Source organism: Micromys minutus (genome assembly GCF_963924665.1).
Source record: "Micromys minutus genome assembly, chromosome: 1".
In the NCBI taxonomy this organism is placed as follows: domain Eukaryota; kingdom Metazoa; phylum Chordata; class Mammalia; order Rodentia; family Muridae; genus Micromys; species Micromys minutus.
Genome location: NC_137969.1, coordinates 145,585,297 through 145,609,101, shown reverse-complemented (window position 1 = coordinate 145,609,101; position 23,805 = coordinate 145,585,297). Strand labels below are relative to the sequence as shown.

Genomic DNA, 23,805 nt, shown 5'->3' with positions numbered 1-23,805 from the left:
GCATGACAAGGAGAGTCAGGAGTTCTCTTAGTTTTGGTTATTTTTGGCAACATATTGAGCTTGAGGCCAACCTGACTGCATGAGACCTTGTCTTCCCCTCACAAATCTGTACAACATTCTTAGGTAAATAGAATGTGTGGCAGGTGAGTTTTAGAGTATATAAATCTTTGACACTTCTGCACATGTATGCCCCGCAGTTTGGTCATCCCCATTCCTCACTGCTTCTGTTCTCTTCCTGAAGCCCCTTTCCATCTCCCTCCCAACTTTGTGTCTTATCATTACTTTTTATAGCCCACTAATTCCAATTAGTGTTGCTTAAATATGCATGGATTTAGGGTCATCCACTGAAGCATGGACAACCTACTGCACCCCTGAAGAAGAAAATAGGCTTCCCCAGCAGCCACCAACTGCCAGTTGTTTCACACTACGAGTGGAGACTTGGGCGTCTCCCTTCACCAACGCTGGGGTGTTGACTGTGCTCCAGGTGTCTCGATAGTTACTAGAGATAGATAGATGAACAAAGAAAGGGTGTGACTTGGCAGTAAAATACCACCCTGCATAGGCAAGGCCTTGGGTTCAATATATAGTACCTTAGAGTGGGAGGAAGATGAGACACTTGGAAGTCAATTTTTAAAAAATAGATTTTGAAAAGACAAGAAGATGGACAGTTAACTGGGAGAGAGAAGCCCTGAAAGAAGATGGGTGAGGGGAGGCAGGAAAAGGCGTGCAGGGGATCCCTGTGAGGTGTGCACAACTCTTGTCTGTAGAGAGTGATCACTAAGTACAGACTTTGTCACTCTGTTATATAGAGGACTATGAAGTCCTAAAGAGGAACTTCCGAAACAAAAGCGAAGAGATGGAGACCACTACAAATAGGCTGAAGATGCAGCTCAAGTCGGCACAGTCCGAACTGGAGCAAACAAGGAACACACTCAAGACCATGGAAGGCTCTGATGGCCACGGTATGCTCTGTTCAGCCCCTCTGTTTTTAAACCCAGTCCTGGATATCCTGCTTATCAAACCTCTTCATAGTGCCAGTGATGTGAGAAATACATACCTAGGTATGGGTGCTGGGTCCCACAAATGAGTGTTTCTACTGTTTTAAGGGAGATTGGTGTGTATTTCAGTAATTTCTAAAAAATCTCACCGTTTCCCCTTATTTTTAAGGATTTTTAAATACAAGCCACTGATAATTTTCATTGACCCTCATATTTTTTACATGTACAGCATCTACATAATCTGTAGCTCCATGGCTAATTGGTAGCTCCTGACTTCTTTTCTGTGATAAGAATGAAATGAGATTTGGTAATCGGACCTCTAGATGAGGGGTCTTTATCTCACAAAGCAGTTGACACCTTGCTACTCACTGATCCATGCACGTGCTCATGAGGATGGTCAGTGAGAGCAACTGCTGCCCTCGAATCCTTCTGCCATTCTGGGTTTTCTGTATTAGCTGACCATACAAATTTAAGTATAGTTTTCGTATTTTATGATTTCTTTAATATGCATCAGAGGCCAACATTAGGTATTTTTCATTATTCTCCACTTTATTTTTTGAGACAGTCTTTCTTGTTTGCTGACCTGGAGAACTACAAGTGGGTGCTCCATTGCCAGGCCTTGGTGTGTGTGTGTGTAAGTCAGAGGACAACTTTTTGGAGTTGGCTGTCTCCTAAAACATCTTGTTGGCCCTGAGGTTATTTTGTTTGTTTGTTTGTTTGTTTGTTCTAATTAGCTATTTATGCTTGTCCAACAGCACAGTTTGGATTGCTCACATTAGCCTCAACGTTGCTGTGGGGCTGAGCTGACTTTGAGCTCCTGCTTTTCCTGTCTCTGTTTCCAGAAGCTGGGATTAAAGAAATAGTGAACCACACCTGGCAAAAACTATTTGTTGTTAATGAAAAATCAGACTTAGTATTTTTCTGATGAGTTGTTTTCAATAGATAATATGTTTTTCTCTTCCTTTTTAACTTCTAATTTATAGCTAGGCCTGATTAATATTAGTTTCAAACTGATTTCTTTAACTGACTTGTAATAAAAGATGGGGTCTTCTGACTACATTTCTGTGTGAAGACAGGCTCCCCATATTGTTTCCTTAGCTTACCACACCCCAAGGAGTCTGTGAAGTGTATCCAGCTAAAACATTCTCATGGGGTGCTGGAGAGACAGCCTAGGAGATTAGAGCATCTGTTACTCTTCTACAGACCAGGGTTGAATTCCCAGCACTCATATAGGTGGCTCACAACCATCTATAACTTCTGTTCCAGGAGATCTGACTCCCTCTTCGTAGGCAGCACAAAGCACATATGTGGTACACATACATACATGCAGGCAAAAAAGCTAATCCATATAAAATAAATAAAATGGTCTCATCTTTCCCCCAAAACAAGCATTTGTATGCTTCTGTGGCATTTTTACTACTGAGACTGTACTGAGTTCCAGCTGTGACAATAACTTTTGAAAATGAAATGGAATGGCTTGTGACATCCCTGAAGTCTTTTAAAAGTCTGTTAATAGTAGATGTCTTAAAAGATATTTAAAACATGGGTTTCTGAAAAAAATCATCTTGTCTTGGTTAGACATATATGACTGTGTTTGTTTCCTATATGTGTATAAATTTGTCCAGTGTTATTCTTACCAATGAAAACATGAAACTAACAGTAGTTAGTGAAATTAATTCCAGTAGCAAAGGAACCACAAAACATGAGCACATATTTTGCTTGGTGGAGAATCTGTGGGTGTTTGCTGCAGTTACTGTATAACCCAATACTGTGAACCCCATGGTATTTTAATAGACACTTCCCAGGGACCTTAGTGCATCTCACTTGCTGTCTTGCCATAAATGTCATTAGGCTCTCAAAATATACAGTTTGCATCTTTCTCATAGCTATGAAGGTGGCAATGGGCATGCAGAAGCAAATCACAGCCAAGAGAGGTCAGATAGATGCCCTGCAGAGCAAGGTGCAGTTTTTAGAAGAGGCTGTGACAAGTGCCAATAAGGTGAGTCTTGATCCTGAGAAACCAGCATGGTAGCTCACTTGCTCCTTAAGATGCCATAAGGCAGAAGAAGGTGTAGCGCAGGAAATACAGTTGGGGACAGATTTCTGACTGAGAGAATAAGAGGAAGTCTCCAAAGGAAAATTGTGTGAGGAATTTTTAAATTTAGTTTAATTTTTAGGATTTTTATTTTATGTATTTGACTATTTTGACTGTATATATGTATACATATATGTGTATGTATGTATGTTTATATGTATGTGTGTGTGTGTACCAAATGCATGCAGAGTCAAAAGATGTGTCAGATGTCCTGGCACTGGAGTTATGAATGGTTGTGAGCCACCATGTGGATTCTGGGAACCACACCTGGATTCTCTACACCAAGTTCTAAACTGCAGGGACTTAGCTTTACATAGAGAGGTGAAGCTGCTCAAAACCCAGCGGCCTGGGAGAGCTTAGCTCTAGAGCCTTACCTGCTTGTCTAGAAAGTGAAAAGCCCTGGTTTGGTTCCCAGGTAAGGAAATGAAATGTATATGACATGTGTATGTATATGTGGTCTTTTATCTTAAAAAGAAAACTGGATTTTGCTCATAAAACTGTTGGTTATTGAAGGAATGGAAGACCTAATGTGACTCACAGACCACCATAAAGGGGAGTGGTTGATACATGCCCTTGAAGAGTGTGTGTAGCTTTTAGTGTATTCCTACACAGCTCTAGCTAGTTACATGGAGTTTTCACAGTCATTACCTAAAAAAAATGCTCATAATCATCATGAAATTTGTGTTATGTTCAATTGTTCTCTGAAGTCAGTTTGAAGCAAATTTACCTTTTCATGTTTCTAACAGAACAGACTGTGGTGGACATACAAAATAAATGGCATAAGTAAAAATCATCAGTGTAACTGAATTAATTTCTAGCTTATCACCCACAGTGAGCCCTGGGGACCCTTTAGAAGGTACATGGGTGTGCCCCTTATCTTACGTGCCTACCTGATTTTCTTTTTCTGTTAGTTCCCATTTTCTCTTCCTGAACATATTCTTTTCTTTCTCCTTATTCCTTTGGAAATCTAAAGTAGTGCTTTTCCCAGTTGATGGTAGCTAGGGCTTGAAGTTACTGATATTATTATTAATTATTGATATTATTGATATCAAGCCATGCCTGACTCCACATGAAACAAGTGTCCTACAGCTCAGATGTCCAGTCACACAAAACAAGAGGAGACTTGTAAAACACACCCGTCTTCATCTCTCAGACGGTCCTGCCCAGTCCAATCAGAAAGGGAGGGAAAACACACACACACACACACACACACACACACACACACACACACGCACGCACAATATGTCATAACAACACTTTCTGATGTATTTGTAGCAAACACTCTAATTATAAAAAAAATACAAAGAAACACACTAGATTGTGTGAAGCCCGTGTTCTGTGTTAACAGTTAGCTACTCCTTGTACTTGTTCCACAGTATTCTCTAGAGGAGAAAACTAATTCAGAAAACTTTGTTTAATACCAACACATTTCATCAGCTATTTTATTTCTATCACTGTCCTGACAGGTGACCTGAAGGCTAGATCTCTGTGTCTCTTGTTTCTATGTCATACAGCCTACAGCAGACATTTGTGAAATAAATGTTCAGTCGTGAAGCATAATTGAAACTCTTGTGACTTTCAAATAAATGCATCTTCTTTAACTATGTTATTATTTAAAGCAAATTTCAGTAAAAATTATTCAATCCTATTGCACCAAAACTCTATTTTTTCATTTTATTTAATTTTTTTATTAATTCACTTTACGTCTCACTCACTGTGCCCCCTCCCAGTTACCTCCTCCCATAGTCCTTTCCCCATCCATCATCCCCTTCTCCTCTGAGCAGGTGTGCCCCAGGTGTCCCCCCACTCTGGCACTTCAAGTCTCTTCGAGGCTAGGTACATCCTCTCCCACTGAGGTCAGACAAGTCCTAGATGAACATATCTCACATCTCACGTACAGGCAACAGCTTTTGGGGGGATAGCCCTTGCTCTAGTTGAGGATCCACATGAAGACCAAGCTGCACATCTGCTATATATATGTGTGTGTGTGTAGGGAGGCATAGGTCCAGCCTGTCTGTGTTCTTTGGTTGGTGGTTCAGACTCTGAGAGCCCCAAGGGTCCATGTTAGTTGACTCTATTGGTCTTCCTGTGGAGTTACTTCAGGGCCCCACAATCCTCCTATTCATCCATAAGACTCCTCAAGCTCCATCTAATGTTTGGCTGTCTCTGTCTGTATCTATCTGAGTCAGCTGCTGGGTGGAGCCTCTCAGAGGACAACTTGCTCTTTGCAAGTGTAACTCTGTTAGTGTCAGGGATTGGTGTTTGCCCATGGAATAGGTCTCAAGTTAGGCCCGTTATTGATTGGCCATTCCATCAGTCTCTGCTCTATCTCCCATGCCTGCATTTCTTGTAGACAGGATAAATTTTGAGTTGAAAGTCTTGTAGGTGGGATGGTGTCTCTTATTGCTTCGCTGGAATTTCTGCCTGGCCACAGGAGGTGGCCTCTTCATTTTCCATATCCCCAATGTAGTGAGTCACAGCTAAGGTCACCGCCATTGATTCTTAGGACTTTCCTTTATTCTGGGTCTCTGTCTCTTCCTGGAGATGCCCCTCACCTCTTCACCCAAGTCAATTGCATATTTCTATTCATATTTATGGGCATTTAGCAATCTCTCCTGTTCTTTTCCACACCTGGTCCTGAACACCCCATTCCCTTTCTCATTCCCCAATCTCAGTGCTCTCTCTCTCTATCTGCCTTTTATGACTACTTTATTCCCCCTTCTAAGTGAGATTCAGGCTTCTTTACTTGGGCCTTCCTTCTTGTTTAGCTTCTTTGGGTCTGTGAAGTGTAACATGGTACCTGTATTTTATGGCTAGAGAGTACATACCATGCATTTCCTTTTGGGACTGGGTTGCCTCACTCAGGATGATATTCTCAACTTCCATCCATTTGCTTGCAAAATTCATGATGTCTTTGTTTTTAGTAGCTGAATAGTATTCCATTATGTAGATGTATCACATTTTCTTTATCCATTCTTCAGTTGAGGGTCATCTACACTGTTTCAAGTTTCTGGGTATTATGAGTAAGTGTCTTTGTGGGATGTTGGAGCATCTTTGGGGTATGTGCCCAGGAGTGATATAGCTGGGTCTTGAGGTAGAACTAGTCCCAGTTTTCTGAGAAACCACCAAATTGATTTTCAAAGTTGTTTTGCAAGTTTGCCCTCCCTCCAGCAATGAACAAGCATTCCCTTTGTTCCACATCTTTGCTAGCCATTCTTATGGATGTAAGATAAAACCTCAGAGATGTTTTTGTTTTTTAAATAATAATCTTTTAAATGAATGTTTTTATATTTTATTTTTTTAATTTATTTATTTATGTATATGAGTATACTGTCACTGTCTTCAGACACACTAGAAGAGGGCATCAGATCTCATTACAGATGGTTGTGAGCCACCATGTGGTTGCTGGGAATTGAACTCAGGACCTCTGGAAGAGCAGTCAGTGCTCTTAACCGCTGAGCCATCTCTCCAGTTCTCAGAGATGTTTTGATTTGTATTTTCCCTGATAACTAAGGACATTGAATACTTCTTTAAGTGCTTCTCATTCAAGATTCCTCTGTTGAGAATTCTGTCTTGTTCTGTACCCCATTCTTAAATTGGGTTATTTGGGTTGTTAGTGTCTAACTTTGTGAGTCCTTTATAAATTTTGGATATTAGCCCTCAGTCAGATAGAGAGTTGGCGAAGATTTTTCTCCATCTGTAGGCTGCCAATTTGTCCTACTAATGGTGTCCTTTGCCTTACTGAAGCTTTGCAGTTTCATGAGGTCCCATTTATCTATTGGTCTTAGAGCCTGAGACATTGGTGTTCAGGAAATTGTTTCCTGTACCAATTTGTTCAAGGGTATTTTCCACTTTCTCTTCTATAAGATTTAGTGTATCTGGTTTTATGTTCAGATCCTTTATCCACTTAAGTTTTGTGCAAGGTGGTAAGTATGGATCTATTTTCATTCTTCTACATGTAGATATTTAGGTAGTCAGCATCATTTTCTGAAGATGCTTTCATTTTTCTATTGTATGGTTTTGGCTTCTTTATCAAAAATCAAGTGTCCATAGGTGTGTGGCTTTATTTTTGGGGTCTTTCATTTGATTCCATTGAACAGTGTGTCTGTTTCTGTAACAATACCATGGAGTTTTTAATCACTATTTCTCTAACCAAATAAATGGAAGATCTGTATGATAAGATCTTCCAGTACCTGAAGAAAGAAATTGAAGAGGATATGAGAAGATGGAAAGATCTCTCATGATCATGAATAGGTAGGAGTAACATAGTGAAAGTGGCCATCTTACCAAAAGCCAGCCCCATCAAAATTTCAACACTTTTTTTTATTAATGTTGAAAGGACAATTCTCAACTTCATATGGAAAAACAAAAATAAAAGAACTTCGGGATTAATTACCATCCCAAACCTGAAGCTGTACTACAGAGCAAAATTCTGTTTTGTACAACACATAGCTGCTTTATACTTTGTAGATGTTACCAAAGATCTGAGGACCGAAGAAGCAACACTAGGAGAGATGAAAGTGTGTCAGAGTCCTTGACAGAAGCTTTAGGCTTCAGCATTTACCAACTTCTTATCAGCAGTTATTATTCCTGATTCTTTCTCTTCCACAATTGTAGGAGAAGCACTTTTTGAAAGAAGAAAAGAGTAAGCTCAGCCAGGAGTTGAGTACCGTAGCAACAGAGAAAAACAAGATGGCCGGGGAGTTAGAAGTGCTGCGGTCTCAGGAACGACGCTTGAAGGAGAAGGTTGCCAACATGGAAGTCGCTCTTGATAAGGTAGTTTGTTAGCTGAGTTGATGTGGGAATCAGCACCTGGACAACAGCTGGACAATAGCTGGATAGGGTAGTTCTCGGTGGAAGTTCTGTGACACCAGCTTGTATCCCATCTCAGTCTTACAGCACAGAGGAGGTGATGTAGAAATCTGCCACTGTATAGGTAGTCTACCTCTGTGTGGCTGCTACCAAACTGCCTGGGAGGAACAGGAAAGGCTTTTTGTCAGTCTCAATTTCATGTCTTTCTCAGTCCACATATAAGGAAGGTTGCTGTGGAGTTCAGGGTGGTGAGAAGAACAGCAGCAACACTCATGACAGATGAGGGAGCCAAGTGAAGCCAGGATGGAACAAAGCCTGTATCTAGGACTGTGGTTCTCCCCTTTCTAATGCTGCAACCCCTTAATGCTCTTCATGCTGTGCTCACCCCAACTATAACATCGTTTTTGTTGCTACTTCATAACTGTAATTTTGCAACTGTTATGAATAATAAATATCTGATATTTCCGATGGTCTCAGGTGACCCCTGTGAAAGAGCCATTCAACCCCTGAAGGTTGAGAACTGTTGCTTTAGGGACTTTTTGTCTGCTGGACCTCACTTCCTAAGGCTTCCATAGCCTGTAGAAAACATTTTTGACTCAAGTCATAGCATACTTTACCCCCCCCCCCAAATAACCATTTTCTGTTGAAGTTAGGGTCCAGTTCTTCTTTCCATGTTCCCAGAAATAAGACTCCGACTCAAATATATTTACAAAAACCTTGGCCATATGGCTAGGCTCTTCTCAGACTAGAATCATAACAAGCTAGCCCCTTTATTTTAATCTACATTCTGCCACATAGTTGGTTTCCTGTGCTCAGTTACCATGTGTCTGCCTCCCCCACATCTTCCCAGGTGGAACTCCTGCTTGGCTCTATCCCAGAATTCTTTCTCCTCCCAGATTTCCCACTTTCTGTTTCCTGCCTAAGCCATAGGCCATAGACTTTTTAATTGACAGGTGATACATCCATTCAGTGGATAGTACACAAGTTATTATTCTCTCTACAGTTTTCAAGTTAACACACTCATAGGAGCAGTAGATACAATATGTCTTTGCTATCCTTACTTACCGGAGTAAACATACCTCCATGAGCATCTAACTTACCGTTAGATCTACACTTTAGGTGGAATACAGTCTCTTAAAGGTTAATAAAATGATAGTGCTAATATCTGACCCCTGGCTGGGTCTGCAAAGGTTGGTTAGAAGACAGCTGGACGGAGAAGGCCTGGCACTGTTTATCATTGTTACACAGGGATAAATCTGTCTTCCTGTTCCTTAGAAACCCTGCAAACCTAACAGTATCAAAACCAACCATTACTTCCTAAGAAACCAGACCTTCCTTTGTGGTTAGATAAAATATTCTATGATCCAACTGTGCCAGCCATGCACAGTCTGAATTCCTAAAACGTGCAATTCTAAATTCAGTTGTAGTTTTGGATGTTTTTAATGTGGCCCTAAACTTGCTATATAGCCCAAGGTGACAATGAACTACTGATCTTTCTGTCGTTGCCTTCTTCATCATAGAATTCTAGGACAGCACCTCTGAGCCCAGCATCCTTAGTTCATGCATTCATACTAATTACTACTTAAATGCTGTGTATACACTGGAGAAGGTAGGCCACATGACTGAATGTGACAGATACATGGATAACTAGAATACGGTGTGCCAGGGGTAGATAGTTTTCCTTGAAGAGCTGAAAACTATATTAAAGGTTAATGAATTAAAAGTGCAAAAAGAATTGGGGATAAACCACTAATGGTTGCTCGATTGTAGGCATCTTTGCAGTTTGCAGAGTGTCAAGATATAATACAGCGCCAGGAACAGGAATCGGTGCGTCTAAAACTGCAGCACACTTTGGATGTAAAAGTAAGGGTGCTTTCATAATACATATTTAAGCAGAAACAAAATGCCTGTGCTTGACATGCTTTGATATTTTCCTTACTTGCATTCTGTGTGTGTGTATGTGTGTGTGTGTGTGTGTGTGTGTGTGTGTGTGTTTGTGTGTGTGACAGAGAGACAAAGAAAGACAGAGAGAGACAGAGAGAGAGGAGAGGAGAGAAATAGATCATATTTATGTGTTTTTAAGTGATCACTGAAGAGGCCAGAGGTCCATGTTAGGTTCCTCCTCAGTCCCTTCCCCACAGGATCTCTCACTGAACCTGGATCTCACTAATTAGATCAGGCCAGCTGGCCAGCAAGGCCCCAGGATCCCCATCTCTCCATCTCTTTGCACAGGGGTTACAGACATTTGGCTCATTGCATGAGAACAGGGGTTCAAGTTCTTATGATTGCACACAAGCCCTTTACCATCCGAGCTAACTCCCAGGTCCTGCATATCTTGTATTTACTAATAGTTTCCACATCATCTGCTGCTAGCACTTACGAAGTCTGAGGAGGTGTTACTACTCAGGGTGTCCACACTTGTGATTTAAGATAGCATCAAAACATCGAATTTTAGTCCTACTTGAAAAGAAACAAGTAGAACAATGTTCTACAAGTACTGGCCTTGAACACCCCAGGGGAGAAAGTATTACACACTCAGATGCCTAGTAAATACAAAGACCTGAAGGGTCAATGTTTAGCTTGTTTAGGGAATAATCTACATGATAAAACATCTTTTCTTAAAAACAGTGCTTTTACACTGAAATGTATATATTTTTCAGAAGTATAGTTTAAGTTGGTCATTACTTTAAAGTTTTAATAATAGGTTTGCCTATGAAATTAAAAATAATTTGACTTCACAGTCCTTTGTAGTTGTAGGCTGGCATTGCTTACTCATGTCTGCATTATCTGTAGGAGCTTCAGGGCCCTGGACACACCTCTAATTCGTCAGTGAGACCTCGCCTTCTCCAACCAGCATCTGCGGCTCGGTCTCACTCTAATGTGCCGTCCTCCCAGTCTACGGCCAGCTTCCTGTCTCATGTTAGTAACCAACCATGCAGTCCATAAAATGAGTGACAAAAGATGGGAGGGACTTAAGGTGGGAAGTCACCTTCAAAAGTCATGTTTATAACATTCCAGTGACTAGATCTTAGATTTATACAATTTCTAGGAATCCAGATTGAAAATTTTTTTATTCACTATTTATTATTTTCTTAGAAAAGACAAAATGAAATAAGTATTGGGATTAATGATATCAAAAATATTATTTTTAATTGCATTATATGCAAAACTTTATACTTCCAAAAATAGACAATATAAATTCAGGTTTCCTCTGAAGTTGTTCAAATTCCTTATAATCAGGATCCAGTTCTAACTCTTAAAAAAGAAAGGCTTTGTCATATATCAGTTCTAATAATCAAACTTTTACTTTTAAAAGTCCTGTCTTTAACATGGCAGCAGGATATCAGAACCACTGCACATACCATTTGGTTGCAGCCAAATGCCTGGTACTTGACATGGACTTGTGCATTGCAAAATAACTCATTATTTATTCTGCTTTTCCATCATTTCTGTTTAGCAGTTACATTAATGTTATAAAAGAATCTAATGTACAGATGTGTGTGTTGCTTTGATCAGCACTCTATAAAAACTAACACACTGAAGGAGGACCCTACGAGGGACCTGAAGCAGCTTCTGCAGGAGCTGAGAAGCGTGATCAATGAGGAGCCTGCCATGCCGCTGAGCAAGACTGAGGAGGATGGGAGGACCCCATCTCTTGGAGCATTGTAGGTGACTCTGGAAGACTGCATACTCAGATGGCAAAGCTCCTCCCAGGAGTGTGCCTCCATTTGCTCGTGTCCACGAGCTCCTATTGGAAGGCCAAGGATTAAACAACTTTGAAGAAGTATGCAGGTGGAGAGATTAGACAAGCAAAGAGGCCAGCCCCACGAGCAAAAGAATGCTCATTCAGTCCAGACTGTGATGAGTGCATGGTGATAGTCAGTGTCAATTTGTAGTAAGTTATGATTCCCAGGAGATTTCACATCCATTATCTTACTTGAGTATCACACGCCACCTCGATTTAAGCACCAGGCAGACTGTGCTACCAGCCCCACCCAGGCAGGTTCCCTTGGATCCTCAGATGAAACACACACACACACACACACACACACACACACACACACACGCACGCGCATACACACACACACACACACACAAGCTTATTTTTCAACCTGCTTCATTGGCTCAATTGCTGGGCTCATCTAATCTCCCATGGCTAGTCTGCCCTTCACAGTACTCTTAGTTCAGCACCCTGAATCTGTCCTCAGCTTTAGTTGCTCAGTTACCTTCTCCTTGTTGAGTAACTCAGACTGCCCTCAGCTTTAGTTGCATTGCTAATCTCCTGCCTGGGGAAGAGGCCTGTGACTGGACTTTCCAACATCTCACATGGCTGTTCACTTTTTGTCCCTCCAAAGCATGGGAAAAAGCCTGACAATACTAGATGGGACAGCATATATTTGTCCACCTTACAATCGAAAGAAACAAACCCCAAAGGGCTGAATTGTGTGCAACACACAGTTTATCATGAAATTAGAACTGTGTAAGACTGGGAACTAGGAGCACTCAGGAGTAAGCTAATAGGAAAAGCCCAGGTCTCTGGGTAGTCTTCACAATGGCTTATATCAAATTAATGAGTCTCATCCAAAACAGATTCAGATAGCTCACCAGCCCCTCCCTCCCCATATCTACAGAGATCAGTGAGATTCCTAGGTACTTTTCAAGTGCCTTTACAATGTCATTGAGATAAACTTATATTAACCATTTAACATGGCATCCATGTTGGTGTTGATCTTATTTTTGTCATATTAATGTATTTATAAGGCATATATCTGAAAGTAAAGTTTTCTGAATCTCTCTGTAACTCATCTCTAGTTCTTTAAGGTATTCTGAGAATGTATATTTAATCCAAGTGCTGATAGTAGCTGGACTTATATAATTGCTAATAATAACAGTAAAGCATTAGTAATGTATCTGCTATGTAGCTAGCTCATGGCACTGCATTACCTCTGGGACATAATGTCAGAAATACTCTGTTGGCTATTCCAGCAAAGAATCCTTGACTTGCAGAACAGTTTTTTCCTTTGTGTAGGGCAATAAGGCAGGGTCACTGTGCAGCCCTGGCTGTGCTGGAATTCACTGTGTAAACCTCAAAACTCACAGTTACCTGCCTGCCTCTGCCTCCTGAGTGCTGGGATTAAGGGGTGCACTACCACATACAGCTTTTTTAAAAAACAGAGTCTTGCCCCAGGCTGGCTTTGAGCTCTTAATCCTCCTCCCTCAATATCCAGAGTGTTAGGGTAACAAGCATGCATGTGCTACCATGGCAGGTTTATCACTTTAGTTTTTCTTGTAACTCTGATAGGCCCTCTGTGCCAGGACAGTGTTGTAAGGTGATTTGACAGATGAATACATTTCAGCATAGATTGACCTTCCTCTTATGAAACCAAGAAAATGCCACACATCGGGCCCTGAGCACTAATGATGCATGGCTTCCCTGGTCAGTTTCTATCACTGCTACCCCCAGTGGCTTTGAACTTGGGGCTGAATCAAACAAATGTATTTGGTGATAATTTGGGTGAATTTTCTGTGATTCTGCTAATGGCCCTGACTTTTCCCTCACACTGGAGAATGCCTGGAAGAAAGCCTGTGTAGTGGTGCGTGCCTGGAACCCTAGCACTTTTGGAGCAGAGGCAGGATTGTTCCGAGCTTGAGGCCAGCCTGGTTTACATGGTGAGTTCCAAGCCAGCCAGTGCTGTACAGCTCCAACCTGTTCAAGCAACAACAAACTAAACACCAAAAACAAATCTATGGAAGAAAGTGTTGTCTGAGCTGAAATCCAGAACTAGCTAGCACTTGGTATATTTGATTGGATGCCTAAAGTATAGTGACGATACATAGCTTAAAGAAAAAGTGAATAGTTGGTTGTCTAAAAGACGAATCCAGAAATTTGTGTGTTTAATTCAGCTGGGTGCTGTCTGTCTCCACAGAGATGACAGAGTAAGAGACTGCATTACGGATTCAAGCCTGAGGTCAGAGCTCTGTCACAGGTAAGAATATCTGACTCAATCTGATCCTTTGTACAGGAATGTTTTCTACGGCCTGGCAATTTGGGAAGTCAGTTTGAATAGGTTTCATGGAACTTGATGTACTTAATGGCTTCAGAGAAGGAAAGCTGTTACATTGCTTAACCCTAAAAAGGATGCTAAGGTTCTAAAAGTGAACTGAAAGCATTTTAATTTTTGCTTGTTTGAAATCTTACTTATTGTGAGCCTCAGCTTTTTGTCCTAGCACACTGCCTGAGGAAACTTACAAGAACAAAAGTTGATGTTCCCCACATCTCCAAGGCCCCAACCCTCAGTCAGGCAGACCCATTGTTTTGGAACCCAGTTGAAGGTGTCTGATGGCAATGCTGAAGACTATGAGGCAGGCTTCTCACCTCACTGCTGAGAAGTAAGAGAGAAAAGGGATCACAGCTCCCTTGGATATCACTCATGATGACGTTGGTCCCCTCCTCCTGAAGGGTCCACTGCCTTCCAGTTGTTTCAAGCTGGGGACCAAGCCTTAAGCTTTTATTTAATTCATGGGACTAAGAAGGCAGCATCCATATTCAGCACTGATAATTAGCCATGTGAACTATTGGTATAGTATGCCATACCAAAGGACTTTTTCTATGTTTACATGTATTTACAGTGTCTTTTGTAACTTTGAAAGGTGGTTCAGAAGGAAGTTACAACAACATCAATGTAAGATTGTAAGACTTGTACTAAAGATGATCCTGTATTCATCAAATGAATAGCTGAATTCTAAATTAAATCATTTAAAAATGAAGGAAACTTACAACATTCTATAAAACTCTAAAAAGGACAATTCCTGAGAGCAATGTGAGCAAAAGAAAAAAGAAAAAAAAAGCCAAATAGTTCATTTTTCAGAGAGGATACAAAACTCATTGTTTTAAAAATCCTGTCTTATAACTGCCTGTTAAAATGAACCCTGGTCTCCCAGTCTGACACTGAAAACTCTCTGATTTCTAGCAGCCAGTCTGTGCTGGCTAGCTTAAGTCAACCTAGTGCAAGTTAGAGTTGCTTGAGAACAGGAAAAGTACAGTTGAGAAATGCCTCCCTAAAACTGGCCGTAGGCAAGCCTATGTGGTATTATCATGAAGAATGATTGGAGTGGGGGACCCAAACCCACAGGGAGTGGCACCATTCCGAGCAAGTGGTCCTGAGTTGTTTAAGGAGCAAGCCATTAAGCAGGATTTCTCTATGGCTTCTGCTTCAGTTCTTCCTCTAGGTTTCTGCCCTGACTTTCTTCAGTGATGGACTGTGATGTGAAAGTATCAGCAAAGTAAGCTCTTTCCTTCAGATTGCTTTTGGTCATGGTGTTTCCTCACAGCAACGATAACCCTAAGTCACACCGCTTACTGCTGTACAGTGCCAGAATCTGACTAGATTGTCCCCCACCACCACCACCCCCCCTTTTAAAGTCTTGAGGCAGGATCTTATGTACAGCCAGGAATGGGTAATATTGAATGAACTCCACGCCTAATTGTTAGGATTACAGCACAGGCCATGTTCCCGGTTTACGTGGTGTTGGTGATCAAACCCAGAGCTTTGTACATGACAGGCAAGCACTGGACTAAGCTGTCTTGAGTCCCCGAGTGCTACAGACAATCTGTAGGAGTCCAATTTGTCCATCAGACTCTAGGATCAAATTCACATTGTCAGACTTGGCAGTGAGCCTTTTCCAGAAGAGTATCTCCCAACTGTCTCCTTTGACTTAACATTCACTCCCAGAAGATCCAGAGCTTCAGCCTCACTCTTTTCAGTCTGTATTGGCCCCAAATCAGTGCTCAAACGAAAATGTGTTTTATCATAACGCTGATAACAGTTGATGTTCTTTCTAGCTATCAGTATAAAATAAATTGTCCTTGGGGTGTAGCTTGTTCTCATACACAGCCAGGGGTTCAGTTCCCAGTATGTTTCTTCAATAAAGAATAAAATATTTTTCTTACAGACTTTTGTTATATCAATAAAAAAATATATTCTATCTTTTTTGTAGTGTTTGTTTTGTTCTGTTTTTCAAGACAGGGTTTTACTCTTTAGCCCAGGCTGGCCTACTCACTATGTCCAAGCTGGCCTGATACGCCCAGAGACTGGCTTGCCTCTGCCTTCTGAGTGCTGGGAATAGGCGCCTGGCTGCTGTGCCTGTTTGCATTGTCTAAGCCCGACCCCACAGAAACCTGGCAACAGCCAGGCATACCTGACACTTTAAAAGGGGTGGCTTGCCCCCTCCTTACTCTCTTGCCTCTCTTGCTCTTGTTCTCTTGCTCTCTTCTCCTTTCATTCTTCTCCCCTCATTTTCTCCCCACTCCCCACGTGCTCATGGCTAGCCTCTACTCCTCCCCTCCCCAAACCCCTTCTACTACCCTTGTAACTCCACTCTTCATGTCCTGAGTAAACTCTATTCCATATCATACCACTGTGTAGCTGGTTCCTCAGGGGGAATGGATGCCTTAACCCCATACCTCACCACACCTCCACAGAACATGTCCCCTCCTTTTTATCTTTTTATAAACATAACATTAGTGCCTAAACCCAGGACATATCCTCTCTTTATCTTTTTATAAACACACCAGTACCCAGCTTGATAACATTGTCTCTTTAATTCTTGCTATCCTCTTACCAACAGAAGCAGCAACTCCTTGAGGGAGTCCACTGAAGGCAGCAAATCCAGTGAGACTCTGAGCAGGTGAGCAATGATTTCACTGCCTGCCCTTGCTTATAAAATGCCCCTTTTGTTCTGTTCACTGACTTAAAAGCCATGAACTCTGTCATGTCCTTGGAATATATAAGCAGACTGATTTCAGTCCTGACCCTTTGATTGCATAAAATTACACTGCCTGTTTATAGAATAACTTATAGAAAATCCTTACTTTAATCTTTTTTGTTTTCATGACCCATAAAAATATAAAGCATCTTTATATCTTTCTTAACAGTATGAAAATGTTTTCTTGTGGGACTCCTAACAGTGTGGTGGAGGTGTCTCTGACTTGTTGACCTGCTTTTCGGATCCTTTGTCTCCTACTGGGTTGCCTCACCCAGCCCTGACATTAGAACTTGTTATGCCACATTCAGTTGATATGCCTGAGAACCTGCTCTTTTCTGAAGGGAAATGGAGAAGGAGTGGATCTAGGGGAAAGGGGAGGTAGGGAGTGGAGACTTGGGAGGCGGGGATGAGGGAGGGGAAACTGGTTGGGATGTACGGAATGAGAGAGGAATAAGAAAAGAATATGGAAATGATTACCATACACAAAACTGCTTAGATTTTACTTATGGTGCTGGCTAGTTTTGTCAACTTGACTCAAGGTAGAGTAGCCAGAGAGGAGGGAGCCTCGATTGAGAAAACACCTCCATACGATCCATCTATAGGCAAGCATGTGTGGCATTTCTTAATTAGTGACTGATGGGGAAGGGCCCAGCCTCCTGTGGGTGGTGTCAGGCCTGGTCTGTCGTCCTGAGTTCTGTGCGGAGCAGGCCATGGAGAACAAGCCAGTGAGCAGAATCTCCTCGTGGCCTCTGCATCAGCTCCTGCTCTGCCTTGTCTGAGTTCTGTCCCAACTTCCGCTGATGATGAGCTGTGGCTTTGGCCATGGTGTTAGATGAGAGCCACAATGACTCTGAGTGACCTTGTGCACCACTGTGTCCTCAGCACCTGAGCACAGTGCCTGCCAAACCCTTCAGTAAATACTTTCTACTTCCCATTCCTAATCACAATACAATAAATTGAATGTTTCTGTCTTTTCATCCTTCTTTCTTTGATGTATATATAGTACTGCACTGTACCTGTGACCAGTAACTATATTATAATTCTGTCCCTCTTGTTTCTAGTTGCTTTAAAGTTATCTCATTTTTTATCTAATGTATGTGGTAGCTATTATCTTCCTCTTTTTAGGGGGAGAGATAAAGAAAATAAGGTTGAGTGAACAACTTGACCAGGGTGTTCAGTTGGTAATCTCTGAAGGCCACTTTGAACTTGAGCCTTTTTGGCTTCAAAGCACAAATTTGTAGCCACTACTGTGTACTGCCTCCTGGGGAACCAATCACAGGCATAGAGCAGTTACTTCCCTGATGTAACAAAAGCTCCACTGTAGAGTTTCTTTGTGCTTAGAAAAGTCTGTTTCTTTCAACAATGAAATTGTCGATACTTATTTTATTATGGAAAAGTCACTGAAAACACACTATTTTACTTTCTTTAAATGGCCAGTATAGCCCAAGCCACCTAAATTCTCACACCTGCATTTGAATAACATGTATAACCAACTGTCAGTAGAGCTTCCCAGGGACTCCACTGTATGCTTTTCAGAGACCAAGACTTTTTCTTTTAAAATCTTCCCATTTATTGTATATGTGTGAGTATGTGTACATGCATGTACCAGAGCACATGTGAGGAGGTCAGAGAGACAACCTGTGGGAGCCAGTTCTCTCCCTGAACTGTATGACAAGGAACTGAACCCAGATCACCGAGGCCAGTACGAGCACTTTTCCCTGATGAGCTAACTGGCCTACTCTGGCCAGCCTTGAAACTGACCAAGTAACTCACCTCCAGTACTTGTTTACGGGAGCTATCGCTTTAGTTTGTATCATGCATAATGATGACTATGAACAAAACACTCCACAGCAATGAAATGAAGCTAATAGCATCCCCTCGTTACAGTAACAGCCGTAAACTCAGTCACCTTCAGGACCCAGACTGTAGGTCTCAGAACTGAGCAGGCAGGACCAGACCTGTTTCCATCTACTGAGCTGTCTGTATCTTAGAGTTTTGTAACCATGTATTATTAATGCTGAGTTCTACTAACTCTCTTTGGTTTCTTCTGTTTCCTTTCTGGTCACTTGTTTGCCATGTACTGCTGGCTGGCCGGAAACTCAGATTCCCTACCTTAACCTCCCAAGGGCAGGGATTACAGGTATTTTCTACCACACCTAGCTTTCCTCATTTTTAAATGAGTGACTAAAATAGCAACTTATAGAATATATGAGAAAGTTATTTGTATTTATAATTTTTATTATACAAAAATAAATTTTCTAACCAAGATTCTATTAATAGGATTTTTAAAAAAGATTTATTTATTATTATATTTATCTGAGTACACTGTAGCTATCTTCAGACACACCAGAAGAGGGCATCAGATCCCATTACAGATGATTGTGAGCCACCACGTGGTTGCTGGGAATTGAACTTAGGACCTCTGAAAGAGCAACCAGTGCTCTAAACCGCTGAGCCATCTCTCCAGCCCTATTAATATGATTTTAGTGAGTGGGCTGGGGGCATATACCTATAATCCCAGCACTCAGCAGGTATGGGCAGGAAGGTCAAAAATTCAAGGTTATCCTCACTACATATGGAGCTGTAGAGCAGCCTAGGCAAGAGACCCTGTCTCAAAAAGGAGGTAAAATCATTTTGAGTACTGAATACAAAACTATAATGTGATTTTGGCTTTCATGATTTGAGAACATTCACAACTTACAGTTACAATTGGGCATCTTGTGTTAATATTTCAAGCCATCATGTTTGCCTGCACTGGCTTCCATTGTTCCATATATCTTAGTACTGTGCTTTAGAAAAGAATGTTTGCACTGGAATTTACATTCACTTATCCAACTCTTATACCTAAAGAAACAACAGAAGGGAGGAGAGGGTTTAACTTGGGCTTATTTTGGTTCAGGATGTGCTTGGACAGAACTCATAATAGGAGTATGTGGCAGAGAAAAACTGGTTTATCTCATGGAAGAGAGGGAAATAGAACATTCGGAGAATATTGGAAGGGACCCTCAGAGACAAGCCTCAGTGACTTACTTCCCATGAGTAGGGTCCTCTTCTACCTCCTCCCTCAACATCATTCAGGGAGAGCCTCAACAATCCAACTATCTCCAGAAACACCAGAGATGCCCTGCCCTAGCTGTATGCCTTGATAATCTCCTATGTTTCTCACTCCTGCCAAATTGGCAAAATTAGCCTGCACATTGTTCTTACGTTTCCAGAGAGCCAGTCATATTGCATCCTGGAGACCTGGAAGATCCGTCTAGCTGCTTCACGTTCACATCCACAGGTAAGTTTTTAGGGAATCTGCAGAGCTGCCTCACTTCCAAGAGCAGAAAGCCAAAGTCACACAGCAGTGTTTAAGCCCCCACTCTCATGTCCTACAGCTCCAGTTCAGTTTTTCCCACCTTGAACTGATAGTTGAACCTGCTAGGCTGTCTGCCTGTTAGGGCTCTTGCCCCTGCAATGCCAACACTGCCAACCACCTCAGATTCTTTGAAGTAATGTTCAAATGTCACTTTCTCAGAAGCCCTTAACTCTCAAAATTTATTTAAAAAATTACAGCCTCCCCACACTTTGTAGTTCCCCTTTCCTACTTACATTACACATTATCCTCGAACATATCATGTAACTTACTAATTCATGTTGTTAGTGTGTGCCACAGCCTGGGAAATAAAGTCCTGTAGTCTTTCGCTTTCTGATGTGCCTGAGTGTTTAGAGCCTGACACAGAGCAGGTATTAAATGAATGCTTATTGAATGGCTGGAATAAAAGAGAACCACAGCCCTCCATATCATTTCCAGTGAAGTATGAAGTGATTCCCATAAAAGCAAAAGAGACAGAGGGACCAAAAGAACACACTCTGTTTAGAAGTCACATAACTCACTAAGAATGGGAAAGAAGAATAAAAATATTACAGAGAATGACTTAAATTGCTGCCAAAGAACAAATTACAGAAAGCAAACTTTACTAGAAAGACAAATTATAGAGAGTATATTAGATGCCTTAGGAAGCAAAGGCAAGACAGCAAACATAATTTAACTTACAGAAGAGAAAACAATTGGGAAAGAATGTAAGTAACAGTTTTTCAATGAAAATATGGCTATGAGTCTGGCCAGTACTATGTGAGAAGAGCTTCATTTATAGAAGAGTGTTAATATAGTTAAAACATTGTGTGTGTGTGTGTGTGTGTGTGATGAGACCTTCGGTCAACCCTGAGTATTATGCCCCAGGATGGCCTCTATCTTGCTATAGGGAACACCTGAAACTCACAGCTTAGGCTAGGCTGGCTAGCCAGCAGTCCCAGGGAGCCTCCTTTCTCTGCAAGGCCAGTGCTGAGATTTCTAGCCCCTGCTACCAATTTTCTTATGTGGGCCCCAGCTGTCAAATTAGGCACTTTTGTTTACATAACAAGTATCTTGCCAGTGGAGCTATTTCTCCAGCCCTTTGTCACTGTTACTGTAGTGATTAGTCAGGACGTGAGTGAAAGCAAGACTCTTACCTAATTGGATCACTCTAATTTTGCTTCCACACATATTCTGAACACCAAAGAATACTTTTACCCTAGTCAGAGTCCTTCCAACTTTCAACAATTGGTTTACACACATTAATTATAAGCGTGGTTGTTCTTAGCTAGCTCTCTATTCCTGAGATTAAACATGGCTGACTGAAAGCAACTTGGAGAAGAAAGGATTGGTGTACAGTTCTGCAGAATAGGCCCTCATCAAAGGAAGTTAGGGCAGGAGCTGAAGCAGAGGCCACGGAGTGCAGCTTACTAGCTTTATCCTTATGGCTTGCTCCACCTGCTTTCTTATAGCACCCAGAGTCACTCATCTAGGGATGACACCACCCACAGTGAGCTAGGCCCTACCACATCAGTCTTCAGTCAAGAAAATGCACCACAGGCTTGCCCACGGGTCAGTCTGATGGAGGCATCTTCTCAACTGTGGGTCCTTCCTCTCAGATTAGTCTAACTGACAAAAAAACAAGATAGGGTTTTGTTTATTTACTTTTGCTTTGCTTTGTTATTTGAGATAGGGGTTCTCTATGTAGCCCTGGCTGTCCCATAACTTGATATGAAGACCAGGCTGGCCTCAAACTCACAGAGTTCAACTTGCTTCTGCCTCACAGGTTCTCAGATTAAAGGTGTATGCCACCATACCTGGCTTAGGACAGGTTATTTGTATTTTCCTGTTTAATTAATATTCACTTTGATATGCTGACATCTTGGTTGTTTACTTTCTTTTTTTTTAAGATTTATTTATTTCATGTATGTGGGTACACTGACACTGTCTTCAGACACTAGAAGAGGGCATCAGATCCCATCACAGATGGTCATGAGCCACCATGTGGTTGCTGGGAATTGAACACAGGGCCTCTGGAAGAGCAGTCAGTGCCCTTCACCACTGAGACATCTTTATTTTCTAACTAGTATAATTTTACTTAGTGCTTTTAATGTATGTCTGAGGGTGGTAAATTTTCTCATTTCCTGAGACTGTATTTCATCTTTACTTGAGGGACTACTGAGTACAAAATTCCAGGTTAGGATTTTTTTCACCTCTCTATTAATGTGGGTAATTTTCCCCACTTAGGGAAGAAGTCCTAAGTCCAGCTGTAAATTTAATGGATGCCTCTTTAAGTGTAGTATGCCTTTCCCCTCTTGTCCAGTAGCTGTGATTATTTTGGCCTTTTGTTTGCTTGTTTTAGCAGTTCTTATGCATATATCCATTTTCTTTCTATGAGTAGAACACACCTGGTGTTCAAAGTCATGTGGTTTGAACCAATGGAAGTCTCAGCTCCACTGTCTAGTGATCTACTACTTGCATTTTTTTCTCTTGGTTTTCTACCATGTTGTCTTTTTCTCCTTACACACCTGGCTAGTTTTTATTACATGACACTGCGTTCAGACTCAGATTGAGATTACCTTCTTCTAGGCAAAATTCATTTTTTGTTTGTTTTTGTAGACAGCTAAGTGATTTGACAGTCCCAAATCAGTATCTCTAGACATGATCAGAGGCTGGGGAGTTCAACAAAGGCCATCTGCAAGTGAATAGCAGGGAAGAACAGTTGCTTAGCTTAAGAATCTCAAAGGTTCAACAAGAGAGGCAATGATTCCACCCCAGTGTGAGGCTTACTAGGCTTACTGGAGACTTACTAGAGTCAGCTGCTGAGTCTACGCTCAAGGGCCCTGACCTCTCCAGGTGACAGCAGTGTCAACACCACACTCCCCCATGAAGAATTAAGCCAGTAGCCATGGCCGAGCTTCTGCACCACTTTTTGTTCCAGCTGGACTTAGCCCATGGACAGTGCTACACATGTGTAAGGTGGGTCTTCCCTCCCTCACAAACAACTCAGAAATGTACTCTACCAGTTTTCTAGCTGTCTCTCAATCTAGTGTACTCAATTAACTGAGATTAACCCATCACATAAGGTAAAATCCTTCTTAGGACTTGACTGTTTAAAGTTTTAACCTGAAACCTTAGGTATTTTCCTCCCATCCCTGTCATTGGGGGTGTTTCTTCATAAGTGCAGTACACTGTTTTTAACTAATTCTTTTTACCTTTGTCCTAATGCAACTTTAGCAAGTCCATCTGGGAAGATTTCAGCTTCTCGTTCATTCAATCCTTCTCCTAAGAAGTCTCCGGTGCACTCCCTCCTCACTAGCTCAGCCGAGGGGTCAGTGGGCTCCACACCACAGTACCGGCCTACCAAGCCTATTCATTCACCCAGCTCTGCAAAAGGTAAGCAGAGTCTGCTATTGCTGGTGGGGTTCGTTCATTTCTTAATCCAGGGGATTGTGGGATTCCGCACACTCATCCCTATGCAGCCTGCAGTTAGTACTGTAAGTAATATGGTGTTTAAATTAGACAGCTGTACACACCCATGTCTTAGTATAATAAAAGTTTAGATGGTGTATATAAATGCATTTTTACTCTTGTAACCTTTTTCTTGTTTTTTTGTTGTTGTTGTTGCTGCTATTTGTTAGTGTTATGATTTTATAATACTTTGTGTCTATGTGCTGAGACTTTTCACTCTTGCTTAGTTAAAATAGGGTTTTCCTTCAGCCAACATCTTTTTAAGTGTAAATGGCTGTTATACAAATTTGTTTAAAATGTCATTAAAATTTTTAAGTTCGGTTTTT

The 23,805-nt window shown here is 41.5% G+C and overlaps 1 protein-coding gene across 1 annotated transcript in view; it reads left to right on the top strand.

Annotated features, from left to right (window-relative positions):
• Positions 1-23,805, top strand: part of CCDC158 (coiled-coil domain containing 158) — a 51,798-nt gene that overhangs the window by 25,408 nt on the left and 2,585 nt on the right. The window contains exons 13-22 of the mRNA XM_080932174.1: positions 810-962; positions 2,885-2,997; positions 7,711-7,869; positions 9,676-9,768; positions 10,699-10,824; positions 11,422-11,570; positions 13,833-13,892; positions 16,534-16,593; positions 19,887-19,954; positions 23,246-23,404. Of these exons, the coding sequence (XP_080788300.1) occupies positions 810-962; positions 2,885-2,997; positions 7,711-7,869; positions 9,676-9,768; positions 10,699-10,824; positions 11,422-11,570; positions 13,833-13,892; positions 16,534-16,593; positions 19,887-19,954; positions 23,246-23,404 (1,140 nt within the window). The remainder of the gene's footprint in view (positions 1-809; positions 963-2,884; positions 2,998-7,710; positions 7,870-9,675; positions 9,769-10,698; positions 10,825-11,421; positions 11,571-13,832; positions 13,893-16,533; positions 16,594-19,886; positions 19,955-23,245; positions 23,405-23,805) is intronic.